The sequence below is a fragment of the Pantherophis guttatus genome, chromosome 16, assembly GCF_059756535.1.
Source record: "Pantherophis guttatus breed Tessera chromosome 16, ASM5975653v1, whole genome shotgun sequence".
In the NCBI taxonomy this organism is placed as follows: Eukaryota; Metazoa; Chordata; class Lepidosauria; order Squamata; family Colubridae; genus Pantherophis; species Pantherophis guttatus.
In genome coordinates, this window is record NC_142078.1 from 14,259,941 (window position 1) to 14,275,107 (window position 15,167).

The window sequence follows — 15,167 nt, forward strand, 5'->3', positions numbered from 1 at the left end:
TCTTCCTCTTCCTTGTCCTCTTTGCCACCTATTCCTCGTCCTCCTCTTCTTCTCCTTCTCCTCCTCCTAGTCCTTCTCCTCCTTCTTCCTCTTCCCCTTCTTCTGCCTCTTGCTCCTCCTCTTCTCCATCTCTTCTTCCTCCTTTCCCTTTCTCCTCCTTCCTCTTCCTTGTCCTCTTTGACACCTATTCCTCCTCCTTCTCCTCCTCCTCTTCTTCTCCTAGTCCTCCTCCTCCTTCTCCTTCTTCCTCTTCCTCTTCTTCTGCCTCTTGCTACTCTTCTCCATCTCTTCTTCCTCCTTTCCCTTTCTCCTCCTTCCTCTTCCTTGTCCCTTTGCCACCTATTCCTCCTCCTTCTCCTCTTCTCCTTCTCCTCCTTCTTTATCTTCCTCCTCCTCTTCTTCTTCTCCTTCTTCCTCTTCTTCCTCTTTCCCTTTCTCCTCCTCCTCCTCCTCTTCCCAGCATAAATACACATATAACACCTCTCTACTATTAATGGTATGATACGTTGCCACACTCGAAAAACATGGGGGAGAGGCCCTTTCATTTGCTTCTTCCGTGCCTTAGCATGACGTTTCCCTTCCTCCCTTGACTGACCTTCTCTGACCTTCAGGTATTTCCGGTGACAAGGTGGAGATCGATCCTGTGACCAATCAGAAAGCCAGCACCAAGTTCTGGATTAAGCAGAAGCCGATCTCCATCGACTCGGAGCTCCTGTGCACTTGCGACCTGGCTGAAGAGAAGAGCCCAAGTAAGCCATCTATAGTCTTTCTGGTGCCCTTGTCTAGAGATTCCCTTGTCTCTTTCCCAGAAGGAACCAAGGGACAGCTGGACGTAGCCCCCAAGTCTCCCTTGTACCACCTGAACCGTGCTTGTCAGAGTCATCCTTGATAGGAGCTCGCTGGTAGCTAAACCAGCTTCCCCAACTGACCTCCGGATTGGTGAATCAGGCCCCAGAATTTCCAACCATGCCTGGAAAGTTGAAGGGTAGTCTTAAGATGAGGAGGGGAGGAGAAGGGGGAAGAAGAGGAATGAGGAGTGGGGGAAGAGGGGAGGAGAAGAACGAGGAAGAAAAGAGGAGGAGGAAGAAGGAGAAGAAGAGGAGAAGGAGGAGGAGAGAAGAAGAAGAAGAGCAGGAGGAGGAGGAGGAGGAGACAATCCCCAGCAGCCATAATTATGCCATAGCTGGCTGACCTTCCTTGGGGCAGATGCCAGCAGCAGATTCCTATCTATATGTTTTGAAGCGTATCTTCCACTTCAACCGTTAGAGGAATCTCCAGCGATTTACAGCCAACCGTGTAAGTTGCACATGACTTGAGAGGTCCACATCAGCCCCAGCCAGAAGGACCGAGAGCAAACTTGTCAAGTTCCTTGTGAGAATTAAGTCATGAATCCTTCCTTGGCACAATATAGTACCTATACTATATAGGAGAACTGCTCGTTTCAGATATTTTTACTTTTCTTTTCTCCCACAATAGTTGAGTGATCTTCTTCTTCTTCTTCTTCTTCTTCTTCTTCTTCTTCTTCTTCTTCTTCTTCTTCTTCTTCTTCTTCTTCTTCCCCTTCTCCTTCTCCTTCTCCTCCTCCTCCTCCTCCTCCTCCTCCTTCTTCTTCTTCGTCTCCTCCTCCTCTTCCTCCAGGTTGGAAAAGGAGGATAGAGCTGATTTGCTAGGATTTCTTCCATAATAATTTCTTCTCCTTCTTCTTCCTCTTCCCCTTCCCTTTCCCCTCCTCCCCCTCCTCCTCCTCCTCCTCCTCCTCCTCCTCCTTCTTCTTCTTCGTCTCCTCCTCCTCTTCTTCCTCCTCCAGGTTGGAGAAGGAGGATAGAGCTGATTTGCTAGGATTTATTCCATAATAATTTCTTCTCCTTCTCCTTCTCCTTCTCCTTCTCCTTCTCCTTCTCCTTCTCCTTCTCCTTCTTCTTCTCCTCCTCCTCCTCCTCTTCCTCCTCCTCCAGGTTGGAGAAGGAGGATAGAGCTGATTTGCTAGGATTTCTTCCGTAATAATTTCTTCTCCTTCTCCTTCTCCTTCTTCTTCTTCTTTTTCTGAGGGAAGGGACGCTCGTGTTTTTGAGGCTGATGAAGGAATGCCTCCCTCTCTCTCTCTCTCTCTCTTCCTCGGCGATCTTATCGGCCAAGTGATCGATGTTTCCCTCAGAGTTTACATCAAAAATTATTCCCGGGTCTTCCTTCGAAAATGAATTATGGCAGAAGGAGTGAGGGCCGAGGAGGAGAGATAAAGGCTTTTGGAGTTCTGCAATATATTTTGTTTCCCCGGGTTTTATCTCTTGTAACACCACCATCCTCCTCCGTCTCGTCTTTCCGCCACCAATGCACAGCAGCCAAAAAGTGTCACAAACGGATGGGCTGTGCCCTTTCACCCCCACGGAGACACACCTTCCACTCTTTTGTTAAAAAAACCAGGCGCCTTCCGCCAAGGTATGAACTCGCCAGGCTGAAAATCAACTTAGAGTGCTTGGCCCGTGAACTACACAAGAAAAAGCTTTGCAAATCTTTTTTTTTTACCCCCAAATTAGGGCATCTCTGAGCCTAGTAAATCAGCCGTCTATCAAATCAAGAGAATTGCATTCTTTCATCCAGGGCCTCCTCCTCCTCCTCCTCCTCCTCCTCCTCCTCCTCTGTTGGAATTCCGCACCATCTAAGTTCGGGAGGCGGAGAAACGCTTACTAACCCCCCACACACCCCAAAATCTGCCCCCCAAATTTCTAGAGATCCTTAATCCTTCAAAAAAAAAAAAAAAAGAATTTGGCCATCGGGTTCCAAGATCTCCTACGCAAACCTGGTGGGAGGAAAGCACAATGCCGAATTTTCAGGAGATTTCCACGTTCTTCCACAGGAGGGTTGAGTTGGCACCGTTAGCTCCCAAGATTTTTCGTCGTCCGTTGTTTAGTTGTCGAGTGTCCGGATTTTGATCGCGTGACCCTGGGGACGGGTTGCAAGGGTCGTAAGTGTGAAAACGGGTCGTAAGTCACTTCTTTCAGGGCCGTTGTAACTTTGATCAGTCGCTAAACGAGGATTAAGCCATCCTTATCTGGGGTCTACGACCATATCCAGGCTCTCGCATGAGAAAATATTTCTCAGCGTTGCCGCTAAACATCCTTCTTAAATATTTCATGTCTCTTTAGTTAAAACATACATTGTGCTATTGAGCCAAGTGTCTCTCTCTCTTCCTCCGTCCCTCCGTCCCTTACTTCCTTTTTCTTTCTTTCTTTCTCTCTTCCTTTCTTTTTCTTTCTTTTTTAATCCTTCTCTCTCTCTCCTCCTATCTCTTTTTCTTTCTTTCTTCCTTTTTCTTTCTTTCTTTCTCTGTCTCTGTCTGTCTGTCTCTCTCTCTCCCTCCCTCCCTTTCTTCCTTTTTCTTTGTTTTTCTTTCTCTCTCTTTTTTCCTTTCTTTCTCTTTCTTTTTTTAATCTCCTCCTCCTTTGTTTTTCTTCTTTCTTCCCTTTTCTTTCTTTCTCTTTCTTTCTTTCTTTCTTTCTCTTTCTTTCTTTCTTTCTCTGTCTCTCTGACTCTCTGTCCCTCCTTTCTTCCTTTTTTTCTCTCTCTTTCTTCCTTTTTCTTTCTTTTTCAATCTCTCCTCCTTTCTGTTTTTCTTCTCTCTTCCTCTTTCTTTCTTTCTTTCTTTCTTCCTTTCTTTCTTTCTGTCTCTCTCTCTCCCTCCCTCCCTTTCTTCCTTTTTCTTTCTTTTTTAGTCTTTCTCTCTCTCTCCCCTCCTTTCTCTTTTTCTTCTCTTTTTCTTCCTCTTTCTCTCTCTCTCTCTCTCTTTTAGTTTCTCTTTTCTGATGCATTGGCTGTTGCTAATGAGAGGCCCGCTCGATCAAGAAAAATGCAGTTTATAAACAAAGCAAAGATGTTGAAATTACTTGAAAGAGCAGTAGCATACATCATAAGATGGGGGGGCAGGGGGTGAATAAACACACGTGGTTGGACCTCATTCCGAAATTCATCATTTCAAAAGGGTTTTCATCTTTCGTCAGTTAACGCTCAACTTCAAAGCCACCCCAAGGAAAGCAGCTGGCAATGGTTTCAGAATTATACTTTTCCTCAATATCATTCTGCGTATAGCAATAGCACTTAGACTTATATACCGCTTCACAGCGCTCTAAGCGGTTTACAGAGTCAGCCTCTTGCCCCCAACGATCTGGGTCCCCATTTTACCGACCTCGGAAGCTTGGAAGGCTGAGTCAACTTTGAGCCATTCAGGATCGAACTCCTGGCAGTGGGCAGAGTTAGCCTGCAATACTGCATTCTAACAGGGAAGGAAACTTCTGCCAGAAGGCAACTGTCCAAACGTCCATTTATGAAGATATTGAAGAGTGTTGGGCCTAAAATGGAATCTTGTGGTACCCCATTGCTTACTTGCCTCCATGTAGATATAGTACCATTAGGGGCTACTTGTTGAGTACGATTTATCAGCCAAATCCATCTGGTGGTGATGCTGTCTATCCCGCATTTCTCCAGCTTACCAAGAAATAGGTTGGGGTCTACTTTGTCGAATGCCTTGTGGGAACGTCATGATTCTAAGCTGCTAACGTGCTTAACTCCGCCCTCCCCAGCTCTGCCTGATCTCCTACAGAATCCGTTTGAACCGATGGCAAAACCACTGACGAAATCTCCGGTAATCCTTTATCCGGATCCGCGCGACCTTCTCCTCTTCGAAGGGGCGTCTCTGTTAAATCAGCCTCTGCTTTGACTCTCCTCAAAAGATTTTGCCGATTTTGAATCGGAGGGGGGTGGGGAGAGGGAAGGGGGGGAAAAAGAGCCTCTTGTTGTTAAGAAGGAAGATTTAAGCCTTCATAAAACCAGCTGCCATTTTTATAGCCCCCAGAAAGAGGCCCTGTGTCTCAATTAAGAACACATAATATAAAGTCTTAAGGAAGCCACATAATAAGCTTAATGTGATTATATCCCCGGGCAAAGCATAATTTAAAGAAAATCTGATTCTCTTCATATCTCGTTAACATTATTGGTGAGGGGGCAGAGGGAGAAATAAAAACAGGTTGGGGAACCCGTCCCAAATACCGCTGTCCACCCTAGAGCAGTTCCGTAAACAGAACCGGCCCCGGGGACAGTCCAAAAAACCGTTGGGTCAACGTCAACCCCCATTCGCATCCTATCTTCTTGGCTAAACGTTCAAACAAACCACGTAACAGGCTCATTTTCTTTAACCTTGTGATCCCGGAGCGGCCTGTTTGTTGATCAAAGCCAACGTGGTCCTCAGAACGTGACATCCCGTCAAAACACAAAGTGAGCGATGTTATGACATCACGTCAGGCTCCTCTGTTAGATCAGCGCTTCTCTCCCGTTCCCCCCCCCGCCCCCCGGAGGGGAAGGGTGCCTGCCAGATGTGCGGCGGTTGCAACATCTGGAAGGCTCAGCACAGCCCACGACTCGAGGAAGAAGTCTTGACCTTCATGCGGAGGGGGGGGTCGGGAAGGTGCCCTCGGAGGTGGGGAGCTGGGGGTGGCGGGGTTCGGTCTCGACTCTTGCTTCCCGCAGATGTTTTTGGGGCAGCCCAGATGTGGAAAGACTGGGATTTCATTTCTGGGATTTCCCAGGGACGGACACATCTTGCGGCACAGCACGCGACGAACCTGGTCCTCCAGGTAGCACGTAGCATCCAAGAAAACTTGGCTTTTAATCTTTCTCACGCCCAACTGTTAAAATGCTAAACCTATAAACAAGCAACGAGTTATGGGGAAAAGCTCCTTTGACCAGCAGGCCTCCTTGATAGTTGAGTTTTTCCTTCTCTTTCTCCGTCTCTTCCTTCCTCCTCCTCCTCCGTTTTCATCTTCTTTTTTCCTCTTCTTCCTCTTTCTCTTTCCTCCTCCTCCTCCTCATCTTCTTCCTTCTAATCCTTTTTCCCCTCTTCCTCCTCCTCTTCCTGTTTTCTTCCTCCTGTCTGCTATTCTTCCTCTTCCCTCCGCTTCTTCTTCCTCCATCTTCTTTCCCTTCCTCTTCCCTCCTTTTTCCTTTTCCTTCTCCTCCTTTTCTTCCTTCTCCTCCTCTTCTTCCTCCTCCACCTTTTTTCCCTTCCTCCTCCTCCTCCTGTTTTCTTCCTCTTTCCTCCTTCTTTTTCCTCCTCCTCTTCCTTTTCTTCCTCCTCCTCCTCTTCATCTTTTTCCTCCTCCATCTTTTTTCCCTTCCTCTTCACTCCTCCTTTTTCCTTCTCCTTCCCCTCCCTTTCTTCCTCCTCCTCCTCTTCTTCCTCTTCCACCTTTTTTCCCTTCCTCTTCCTCTTCCTCCTTCTCCTTCCTCCTCCTCCTGTTTTCTTCCTCCATTTTGTTCTTCTTCCTCTTCCCTCCTTCTTTTTCCTTTTCTTCCTCTTCCTCTTCTATCTTTTTTCTTTCCTCCTCCTTCTTTTTCCTCCTCCTCTTCCTTTTCTTCTTCCTCTTCTTCCTCCTCCTCTTCATCTTCTTCCTCCATCTTCTTTCTCTTCCTTTTCCCTCCTCCTTTTTCCTTCTCCTTCCCTTCCTTTTCGTCCTCCTCTTCGTCGTCTTCTTCCTCCTCCACCTTTTTTTCCTTCCTCCCCCTCTTCCTCCTTCTCCTTCCTCCTCCTCCTGTTTTCTTCCTCTTCCCTCGTTCCTCTTCTTCTTCCTCCTCGTCTTCTTCCTCCCTCTCCTCCTTTTCTTCTTCCTCCTCCTCCTCCACCTTTTTTCCCTTCCTTCTCCTCCTCCTCCTCCTGTTTCCTTCCTCCATTTTGTTCTTCTTCCCTCCTTCTTTTTCCTTTTCTTCCTCTTCCTCTTCTTCCATCTTTTTTCCTTTCCTCCTCCTCCTCCTCCTCCTCCTCCTCCCACCACCACCTCCTCCTCCCGCAGTCATTTAATTTGCCAGTCTTGGGTGCGAAGGTTTCCTCTCCATTCCCATTCCATTGTTGTGCCGGGGCTTAACAGAATGTTAACCTGGTAATAGGCAGAGGGCTTTCCCATTATGAGCCTCGCTATTGAGCGGTTCTGCATGGCTAGTTAAAGAGGAGAGCCAGAAGATTAATGAAAGCTGCCTAAAGCCAGAGGATGAAGGAGCAACTCTTCCCCCAAAGAAGGCATATTAGTGCCGAAGCAGAGGGCTGCTTCCCCCCCCCCTCTCCCGCCCCTCCTTATTCCCCCTACCACAACACACAAACCCACAAAATTTTCCTCTACCTTGCAACCTTTGAACTCCCTTGGGCTTCAAGAGCTGCCAACACGGAACCGACAGTTTGATAGATGCGGCTTCATGGGTCAGTCTTCTTTCCCATTGAATTCGCCCTGAAAAATAATTTTTTTAAAAAAAAAAAACCCTACACACACATACACAATAACAACAACAACAACTTTCTCCAGCATGGTTCAGGCTGGGTTTGTGACAGTGGTGAAGTACAATTTTTTTTTTTTACTACCGGTTCTGTGGGCGTGGCATAGTGGGCGTGGCAGGGGAAGGATATTGCAAAAATCCCCATTCCCACCCCACTCCAGGGGGAAGGATACTGCAAAACCCCCATTCCCTCTCCACTCCTGGGGGAAGGATATTGCAAAATCCCCATTCCCTCTCCACTCCAGGGGAAGGATACTGCAAAATCCCCATTCCCTCCATACTCCTGGGGAAAGGATATTGCAAAATCCCCATTCCCTCCATACTCCTGGAAAATCCCCATTCCCTCCCCCCACTCCTGGGGGAAGGATATTGCAAAATCTCCATTACCACCCCACTCTGGGGCGAGCCAGAGGTGGTCTTTGCCAGTTCTCCGAACTACTCAAAATTTCCACTACCGGTTCTCCAGAACCTGCTGGATTTCACCCCTGGTTTGTGGTTTGTTTGTTTATTATTTATTTATTTATTTATTTATTTATTTATTTATCAGTTCGATTTATATATGCCGCCCTTCTCCAGAGACTCAGGGCGGCTTACAATGAGTTAAGCAATAGCCTTCATACTTTTTGTATATACCTGCTTAGTAGGGCTTTCGGGGGCCCCCCTAAGCAGTGTTCTTTTTTTTATATACAAAGTCAGCTTATTGCTCCCAACAATCCGGGTCCTCAATTTACCTACCTCGGAAGGATGGAAGGCTGAGTCAACCTTGAGCCTGGTGAGATTTGAACTCCCACTAATTGCAGGCAGCTGGCAGCTAAGTGCTACATAACAGCACTTAGTCCGCTGCACCACCGAGGCTCTTGGTTGGAGGCAGCTTATATCATTATAAGGTCAAGGTCGACTCAGCCTTCCATCCTTTCTAAGGTGGGTAAATTGAGGACCCAGTTTGTGGGGGCAATAAGCTGACTTTGTATAAATATACAAAAGTATGAAGGCTATTGCTTAACGCATTGTAAGCCGCCCTGAGTCTCCGGAGAAGGGTGGCATATAAATCAAATAAAAAGAAAAGAAAAGAAAGAGAAAGAAGGAAGGAAGGAAGGAAGGAAGGAAGGAAGGAAGGAAGGAAGGAAGGAAAGAAGGAAGGAAAGAAGGAAGGAAAGAAAGAAAGAAAGAAAAGCTGACTTTGTATAAATATACAAAAGGATGAAGGCTATTGCTTAACGCATTGTAAGCCGCCCTGAGTCTCCGGAGAAGGGCGGCATATAAAAATAAATAAATAATAAATAAATAAATTAGAAAGCATGTCATTTCATTTAAGATCACGAACTGGGCTCCGAGGACCAGTGAGGGTAGACCCCCCCCCTCTCCAATTGGTACGGTCTGGGTTTGAGAAGGAAATGTGTGTGTTTTTTCCCTTATTTACTTTATTACAGTGATTTATATCCTGCCATTTCTCCTGGAAAAAAAAAAAGCAAAAGCAAAAAAAAAAAAAAAAATGCTCAAAATCTATAAACAGATGGCCTTAACCTTTGGCAAATCGGGTTAACAGTCTGAAGGAGTTGAGAAAAAAAGGGGGGTGGTGGAGAGATTACGAGGTTTGTCCGTAGCCTTCCGTAAAATGGGAAGTTATCAGAAACCCTCGAAACAATCCCAGCGTGGTGGGAATTAAAAAAAAAAAAAATAGAAACATGCCTGCTTCTTCACCCAGCCCATCTGATCTCGATGCTTTTCCAGCTCTCTTTCTCTCTTTCTCTCTCTCTTTTTCCCAAGTTTCCCCCCACCTGTAAAATGGGAGCATGATAACGATGGCCTTGGCCGAAGAAACGCTGATACAAACCTGTCATCCTCCTTCCGAGATTCTCTATTTGATGTCTGGATTGACTTACCTATACCTGCAGGAGAGCCTTCCCTCCTCCTCAGGAGGAGAGTTTTGATCACTTTAATACGACTGCGGGCTGCCAAAACACCCGTTTTATTTCATTTCTTTAACCTTAAATAACAGGGACGCGGGGGCTCAGTGGGCTAAGACGCTGAGCTTGTCGATCGAATAGGTCGGCGGTTCAGCGGTTCGAATCCCTAGCGCCGCGTCACGGGGTGAGCTCCCGTGACTTGTCCCAGCTTCTGCCAACCTAGCAGTTCGAAAGCACTTAAAAAATGCAAGTAGAAAAATAGGGACCACCTTTGGTGGGAAGGGAACAGCGTTCCGTTCGCCTTTGGCGTTGAGTTATTTTATTTTATTTTATTTTATTTTATTTATTATTTATTTATTTATTTATTTATTATTTATTTATTTATTTATTTTATTTTATTTATTTTATTTTATTTTATTTTATTATTTTATTTATTTTATTTTATTTTATTTTATTTTATTTTATTTTATTTTATTTATTTTATTTTATTTTATTTTATTTTATTTTATTTTATTTTATTTTATTTTATTTTATTTTATTTTGAATTTGTATACCGCCCTTCTCCCTGAGGACTCAGGGCGGTGAACAGCCAAGTAAAAACATCAAGTACAAATATTAAAATACAGTTAAAATATATATATATAAATTTGGCCCCATTAATTAAAAACAATAAACAAAACACTTTAAAAAAATTAGGCCAGCCACATGACCACAGAGACATCTTCGGACAGCGCTGGCTCTTCGGCTTTGAAACAGAGATGAGCACCGCCCCCTAGAGTCGGGAACGACTAGCACATATGTGCGAGGGGAACCTTTACCTTTAACCTTACAGTAATTGCAACCGTAACTACAGCTAGATTGTCTTCTGCAGGCCAACCCTTTGCTCCCGAGCCAACCTCACTTGATTCCTGCTTCCCAGTAAACATCCATTTTCCCACCGAGTCCCTGCATTTTAGCTCATCCCACCAGCGTGCCGAGATCCCCAATGAGACCTATTCTGCATCTGCTTCTTTTTCTCTCGAAGCGCTCCTGTCCCAAGAGACGGTTCAATGGTCAGTTCAGAATCAGGTTCCTGGTGAACTCAGTGGAAATCCTGCCTTCAGAACCGGATGGGGAAGAAACCGAGGTATTTTCCCAATAGTCCAGGAGCATTTGGAATCCTGCATCCAGTTTTGGTCACCGTGATATTAAAAAAAAAAAAAATGTGGAGACTCTAGAAAGAGTGCAGAGAAGAGCAACAGAGATGATTAGGGGACTGGAGGCCAAAACATACGAAGAACGGTTGAAGGAATTGGGTCTAGTTTAATGAAAAGAAGGACATGATGGCAGTCTTCCAATATCTCAGGGGCTGCCCCAAAGAAGAGGGAGTCAAGCTATTCTCCAAAGCACCTGAGGACAAGACAAGAAGCAATGGGTGGAAACTAATCAAGGAGAGAAGCAACTTAGAACTAAGGAGAAATTTCCTGACATTTAGAACTATTAGTCAGTGGAACAACTTGCCACCAGAAGTTGTAAATGCTCCAACACTGGAAGTTTTTAAAAAGAGGCTGGACAGCCATTTGTCCGGAACGATATTATAGACTCTTCTGCTTGAGCTGAGTAGGGAGGGTTGGACTAGAAGACCTCTAAGATCCCTTCCAACTCTTGTTCTGTTACTATTCCGTCCGTTTCAAAGTCTTAACGCCATCCAAGAAGTCTCTTTCCTGTCGAGAGCCTCTTCGCTTCTTCCCTCGCCCTCCCCCGCCCATTTAATTACGCTGCCCAATTAAAACCTCCTTGCCATGTTCGGATCCTTCTCGGACTTGAGTGGGTCTGACATTTACAAGACTCGGCTCTCAAGCAGACAATAGCGTGATTGATGAGGTGCAGACGCCGGAGAAGAAGGAAGCGTTCCTCTCTCGCAACGGCCGGGAAGGATGCTGAGCGCAATTTGGTTTATTTATTATCTCTTCCAAAACATGGAGGGGAAGCGGGGCGCTTATGGAGAGATGCAGCTCGTAAACGGACAAGATCTGTAACGGGGTTTTTTTGGCGGAGCAGGGCTTGCCCCCCCCCCCAGCTCCCGGTCGTATTTTCGAGACCGCTTATGTAAAGCTCTCGTTAAGGATTTCCCTGGCCTGCAAAAATCAACATTTCTCAGATCTTAGGTAGGGCAGCGTGCAAGAGGTTGTTTTTTTTTATTTTTATTTTTTTTATTTATATGCCGCCCTTCTCCGGAGACTCAATGCTTAACGCATTGTAAGCCACCCTGAGTCTCCGGAGAAGGGCGGCATATAAATCTAATAAAATAAATAAATAAATGAAGTAATGATGTGCCGGAGACCACCCATCGCTCCCTCCGACAGGTGCGAGCGCGCCCGGCTAGCGAGAAGTGTCGCGCATGATGGATTGAAACCCACCGCCTCCTGTTAACTCGCTGCGCAATAAAACGCTATTGACATCTCTGATTTTCGGCTAACGGCTTCCGAAAAGGGCTGACTCTTTCAAAAGCTAAAAAAAAAATAAGGATTTGAAATAAAGTTCCGCCGTTTTGCTTCTGTCAGCTCGCGAAAGGCTCCAAGCGGGGAAAAGAGAGATAAATCATTCCGGTTTTCCGAAGCCCGGAAGAGGGTCAGCTGTCAAAAGCCAGACAGAGGCACCCCGTTAACAGCCTGCCTGGAACGGATGGGTGGGGAGGTCAGGCGCTGGTCTCTGAGACAAATCCGACCGCTAGGCTGCAGCCCCCTTTTTGGGGAGACCCTCCCTTGGGTTTGGCTGTGTCCACATTGCATTGTTTGCCCTTTGGGGAGAGGATGGAGTCTCATGAAAAATATGCCCATGTAACCCAAAACTAAGGGACGCGGTGGCTCAGTGGCTAAGACGCTGAGCTTGTCGGTCATAAAGTCGGCAGTTCAGCTGTTCGAGTCCCTAGTGCCGCGTAATGGGGTGAGCTCCCGTGACTTGTCTCAGCTTCTGCCAACCTAGCAGTTCGAAAGCACGTAAAAAAAAATGCAAGTAGAAAAATAGGGACCACCTTTGGTGGGAAGGTAAGAGCGTTCCGTGCGCCTTTGGCGTTGAGTCATGCCAGCCACATGACCACGGAGACGTCTTCGGACAGCGCTGGCTCTTCGGCTTTGAAACGGAGATGAGCACCGCCCCCTAGAGTCGGGAACGACTAGCACGTATGTGCGAGGGGAGCCTTTACCTTTAACCCAAAACTTATTCCTTTAGACCAGGAATGTCCAAGCTTGGGAACTTTTTTAACACTTGTGGATTTCAATCCCAGAACGTTTGCTTTGTTCAGCGCCGTTGTGAACTTCGAACCGTCCCTAAATGAGCTGTTGTTAAGTCGAGGACTACCTGTACTTAAAAATGGCACTCGTGCTAAAAAGCCACCTAAATTGTCGGCAAAATTTAAATTTTGAACGAGATGGCTTATCTTTCACCCGCTCTCTGACATGACCTTGGTCCGTGCTGCTTAGTGCGCAACGAGAGTTGTCTCTGAGTTTAATCCATCTTCAGGAGAACTGGTTAAAATGCCTCTTTGTAGACACAAAATAGTGTATGCAACTTTTTGCTAACCTCACTGTTTTTCCTCCTCCTCCTCTTCTTCTTCTTCTCCTTCTCTTCCTCCACCTCCTCCTCCTCCTCTTCTCCTTCTCCTCCTTCTCTTCCTAATTCTCCTCTTCTTCTTCTTCTCCTCCTTCTCCTCCTCCTCCTCTTCTTCTCCTCCTTCTCCTCCTCCCCCTCCTCTCCTCCTCCTCGTCTTCTTCTTCTCCTTCTCCTCCTCTTCTTCTCCTCCTTCTCTTCCTCCTCTTCTCCTTCTTCTCCTCCTCCTCCTCTCCTCCTCCTCCTTCTCTTCTTCTTCTCCTCCTCCTCTCCTCCTCCTCCTCTTCTCCTTCTTTTCTTTCTCCTTCTCTTTCTCCTCCTCCTCCTCCTCCTCTTCTTCTCTTTCCTAATCCCTGGCAGGTCATGCAATATTTAAGCTCACCTATCTCAGCAATCACGATTACAAGCATCTCTACTTCGAGTCCGACGCTGCCACCGTCAACGAGATCGTACTGAAGGTAAGGCCGAGGGGACGCGTGGGGCCGGCGTGTGGGGCCCCGCTTTCCATCCCTTTGACCCAGCCATAGTCGGATGGCTTAATCAATGGGGCAGGAGTTGCCAGCTTAGATTCCCCCCCCACCCCCACCCCTGTCAAAAAGGTTGGATGGAACGTACTGCTATTATCTTTAGGCCAATTTTATTTTATTTTATTTTTTTGAGTGACAGGTTTTACATGCCGTTTTTCAATCCTTAAGTCTTTCTCTTTCCTTATTCCCTTTTCTCCCTCCCTCCCTCTCTCCCTCCTTCTTTTCTTTCTCTCTTTCTTGCCTTGCTTTCTTTCTTCCCTTTTGTTCTCTTTCTTTTCTTTTTCTCCTATCTCTCCTCCCTTCCTCCTTTCTCCCTCTTTGCCTTCCTTTCTTCCTTTTTCTTTCTACCTCCTTCCTTCCTTCCTCCCTCCCTCCCTTCTTTCTCTTTCTCTCTCTTTTTTCTTTCTCTCCCGCTCTCTCTTTCTTTCTTTCTCTTTCTTTCTTTCTTTCCTTTCTTCTCTTTCTTCCTCTCCCTCTCTCTCTCCCCCACTCGCTTCTTCCAGATGAACTACATCCTAGAATCCCGGGCCAGCACAGCCAGAGCGGATTACCTGACCCAGAAGCAAAGGAAACTGAGTCGCAGAACCAGTTTCAGCTTCCAAAAGGAGAAGAAAACGGGACAGCAATAAAAGGCCGGGCTGGCCTGGAGCCAAACTGAAGAGACCCTGTCCACTCTGAGGGCTGAGCAGGGGATGCCCTCAGTTGCCTGGGACTTGAAGAGAAGGTTTCCGGCGTTGCGGTGGCTGCCCATCGTCGCAAACCGCAACGGTTGAATGTCCCTTTTAGAGATCAGCATGAGAAGGCCAACGTTGCTGGCCACGCGTGTCGTCCTCGGATGGAAACCAAGAGCCATATCAGCCCGAAGGAGAACGGGCCACTTTCCGACGCCTCCAGGAAGGGGCCCCGTCTAAGCTTGACGTCACAATTGAATTTTTCCTTTGTTTTTTTTTTTTCTTCTCTTTTTGAGTTGGTTTTTTTTTTTTTTTCCTTCCTTCCTAGAACTCTTTTTCTCCTCTAGAGTCGGTGGGAAAACTGCCACAGGTTGGCTAGGCACTGTCGACAAACAGCCCAGACGGAGAGCTGAAAACCCCCACCCCCCACCCCTCGAAGGGGGAAGACCTCGATCTGTATCTGGGGGGGGCGGAGGGGGGCCTCCCCGCCTTCTCTGACACAAACGCCCACCCACCCCTTACCCCCCCAGGGTGATCGCTGGTGGTGAAGCGATCCAATTTCTTTTAGGGGAAGGAGGGGGAAAGGGGGGGGGAATCCCCTCCAGCACCAAGCCAACTTGTAGTACAAATGTACCCCCCCCCCCTTTTTACTACTAATAAATTCCTTATACTCTTTCTCAAGGTTTATTGGCAAGGCTGGGTTCTTTCTGTTAAGAGGGTGTTATGTTCTCTGTACGGATTGGGCCAGGTCTCTCGATTGTTCGGATTTGGGTGGAGGGGAGAAGAAGAGGAAGGGTCTTGGAGTGGCGTGGAAGGGAATGGAATTGGAATAAGAGTAGAGTAGAGTAGAGTAGAGTAGAGTAGAGTAGAGTAGAGTAGAGTAGAGTAGAGTAGAGTAGAGTAGAATTGAATTGAATTGAATTGAATTGAATTGAATTGAATTGAATTGAATTGAATTGAATTGAATTGAATTGAATTGAATTGAATTGAATTGAATTGAATTGAATTGAATTTGTCCAGTGATGGCTAACCTTTTTGCCATCGCATGCCAGAAGTGGGGGGAACGCGGGGTGGGGGGGTCACACACATGCATGCCCACACTCATAATTCAATGCGCCCCGCGCATGTGTGCATGGCCGCCACACACTCCCCCTGCTTTTAGC

At 46.6% G+C, this 15,167-nt stretch overlaps 1 protein-coding gene across 6 annotated transcripts in view; it reads left to right on the forward strand.

Annotated features, from left to right (window-relative positions):
* MAPKAP1 (MAPK associated protein 1) overlaps window positions 1-14,685 on the forward strand; it is a 119,476-nt gene extending 104,791 nt beyond the window's left edge. For all 6 annotated transcript variants that reach the window (XM_087879935.1, XM_087879936.1, XM_087879933.1 and 3 more), the window contains 3 exons: window positions 612-749; window positions 13,167-13,264; window positions 13,837-14,685. In XM_087879935.1, coding sequence (XP_087736061.1) covers window positions 612-749; window positions 13,167-13,264; window positions 13,837-13,962 — 362 coding nt within the window. In that variant the 3' untranslated portion in view covers window positions 13,963-14,685. The remainder of the gene's footprint in view (window positions 1-611; window positions 750-13,166; window positions 13,265-13,836) is intronic.
* The last annotated feature ends 482 nt before the right edge of the window (window positions 14,686-15,167 follow it).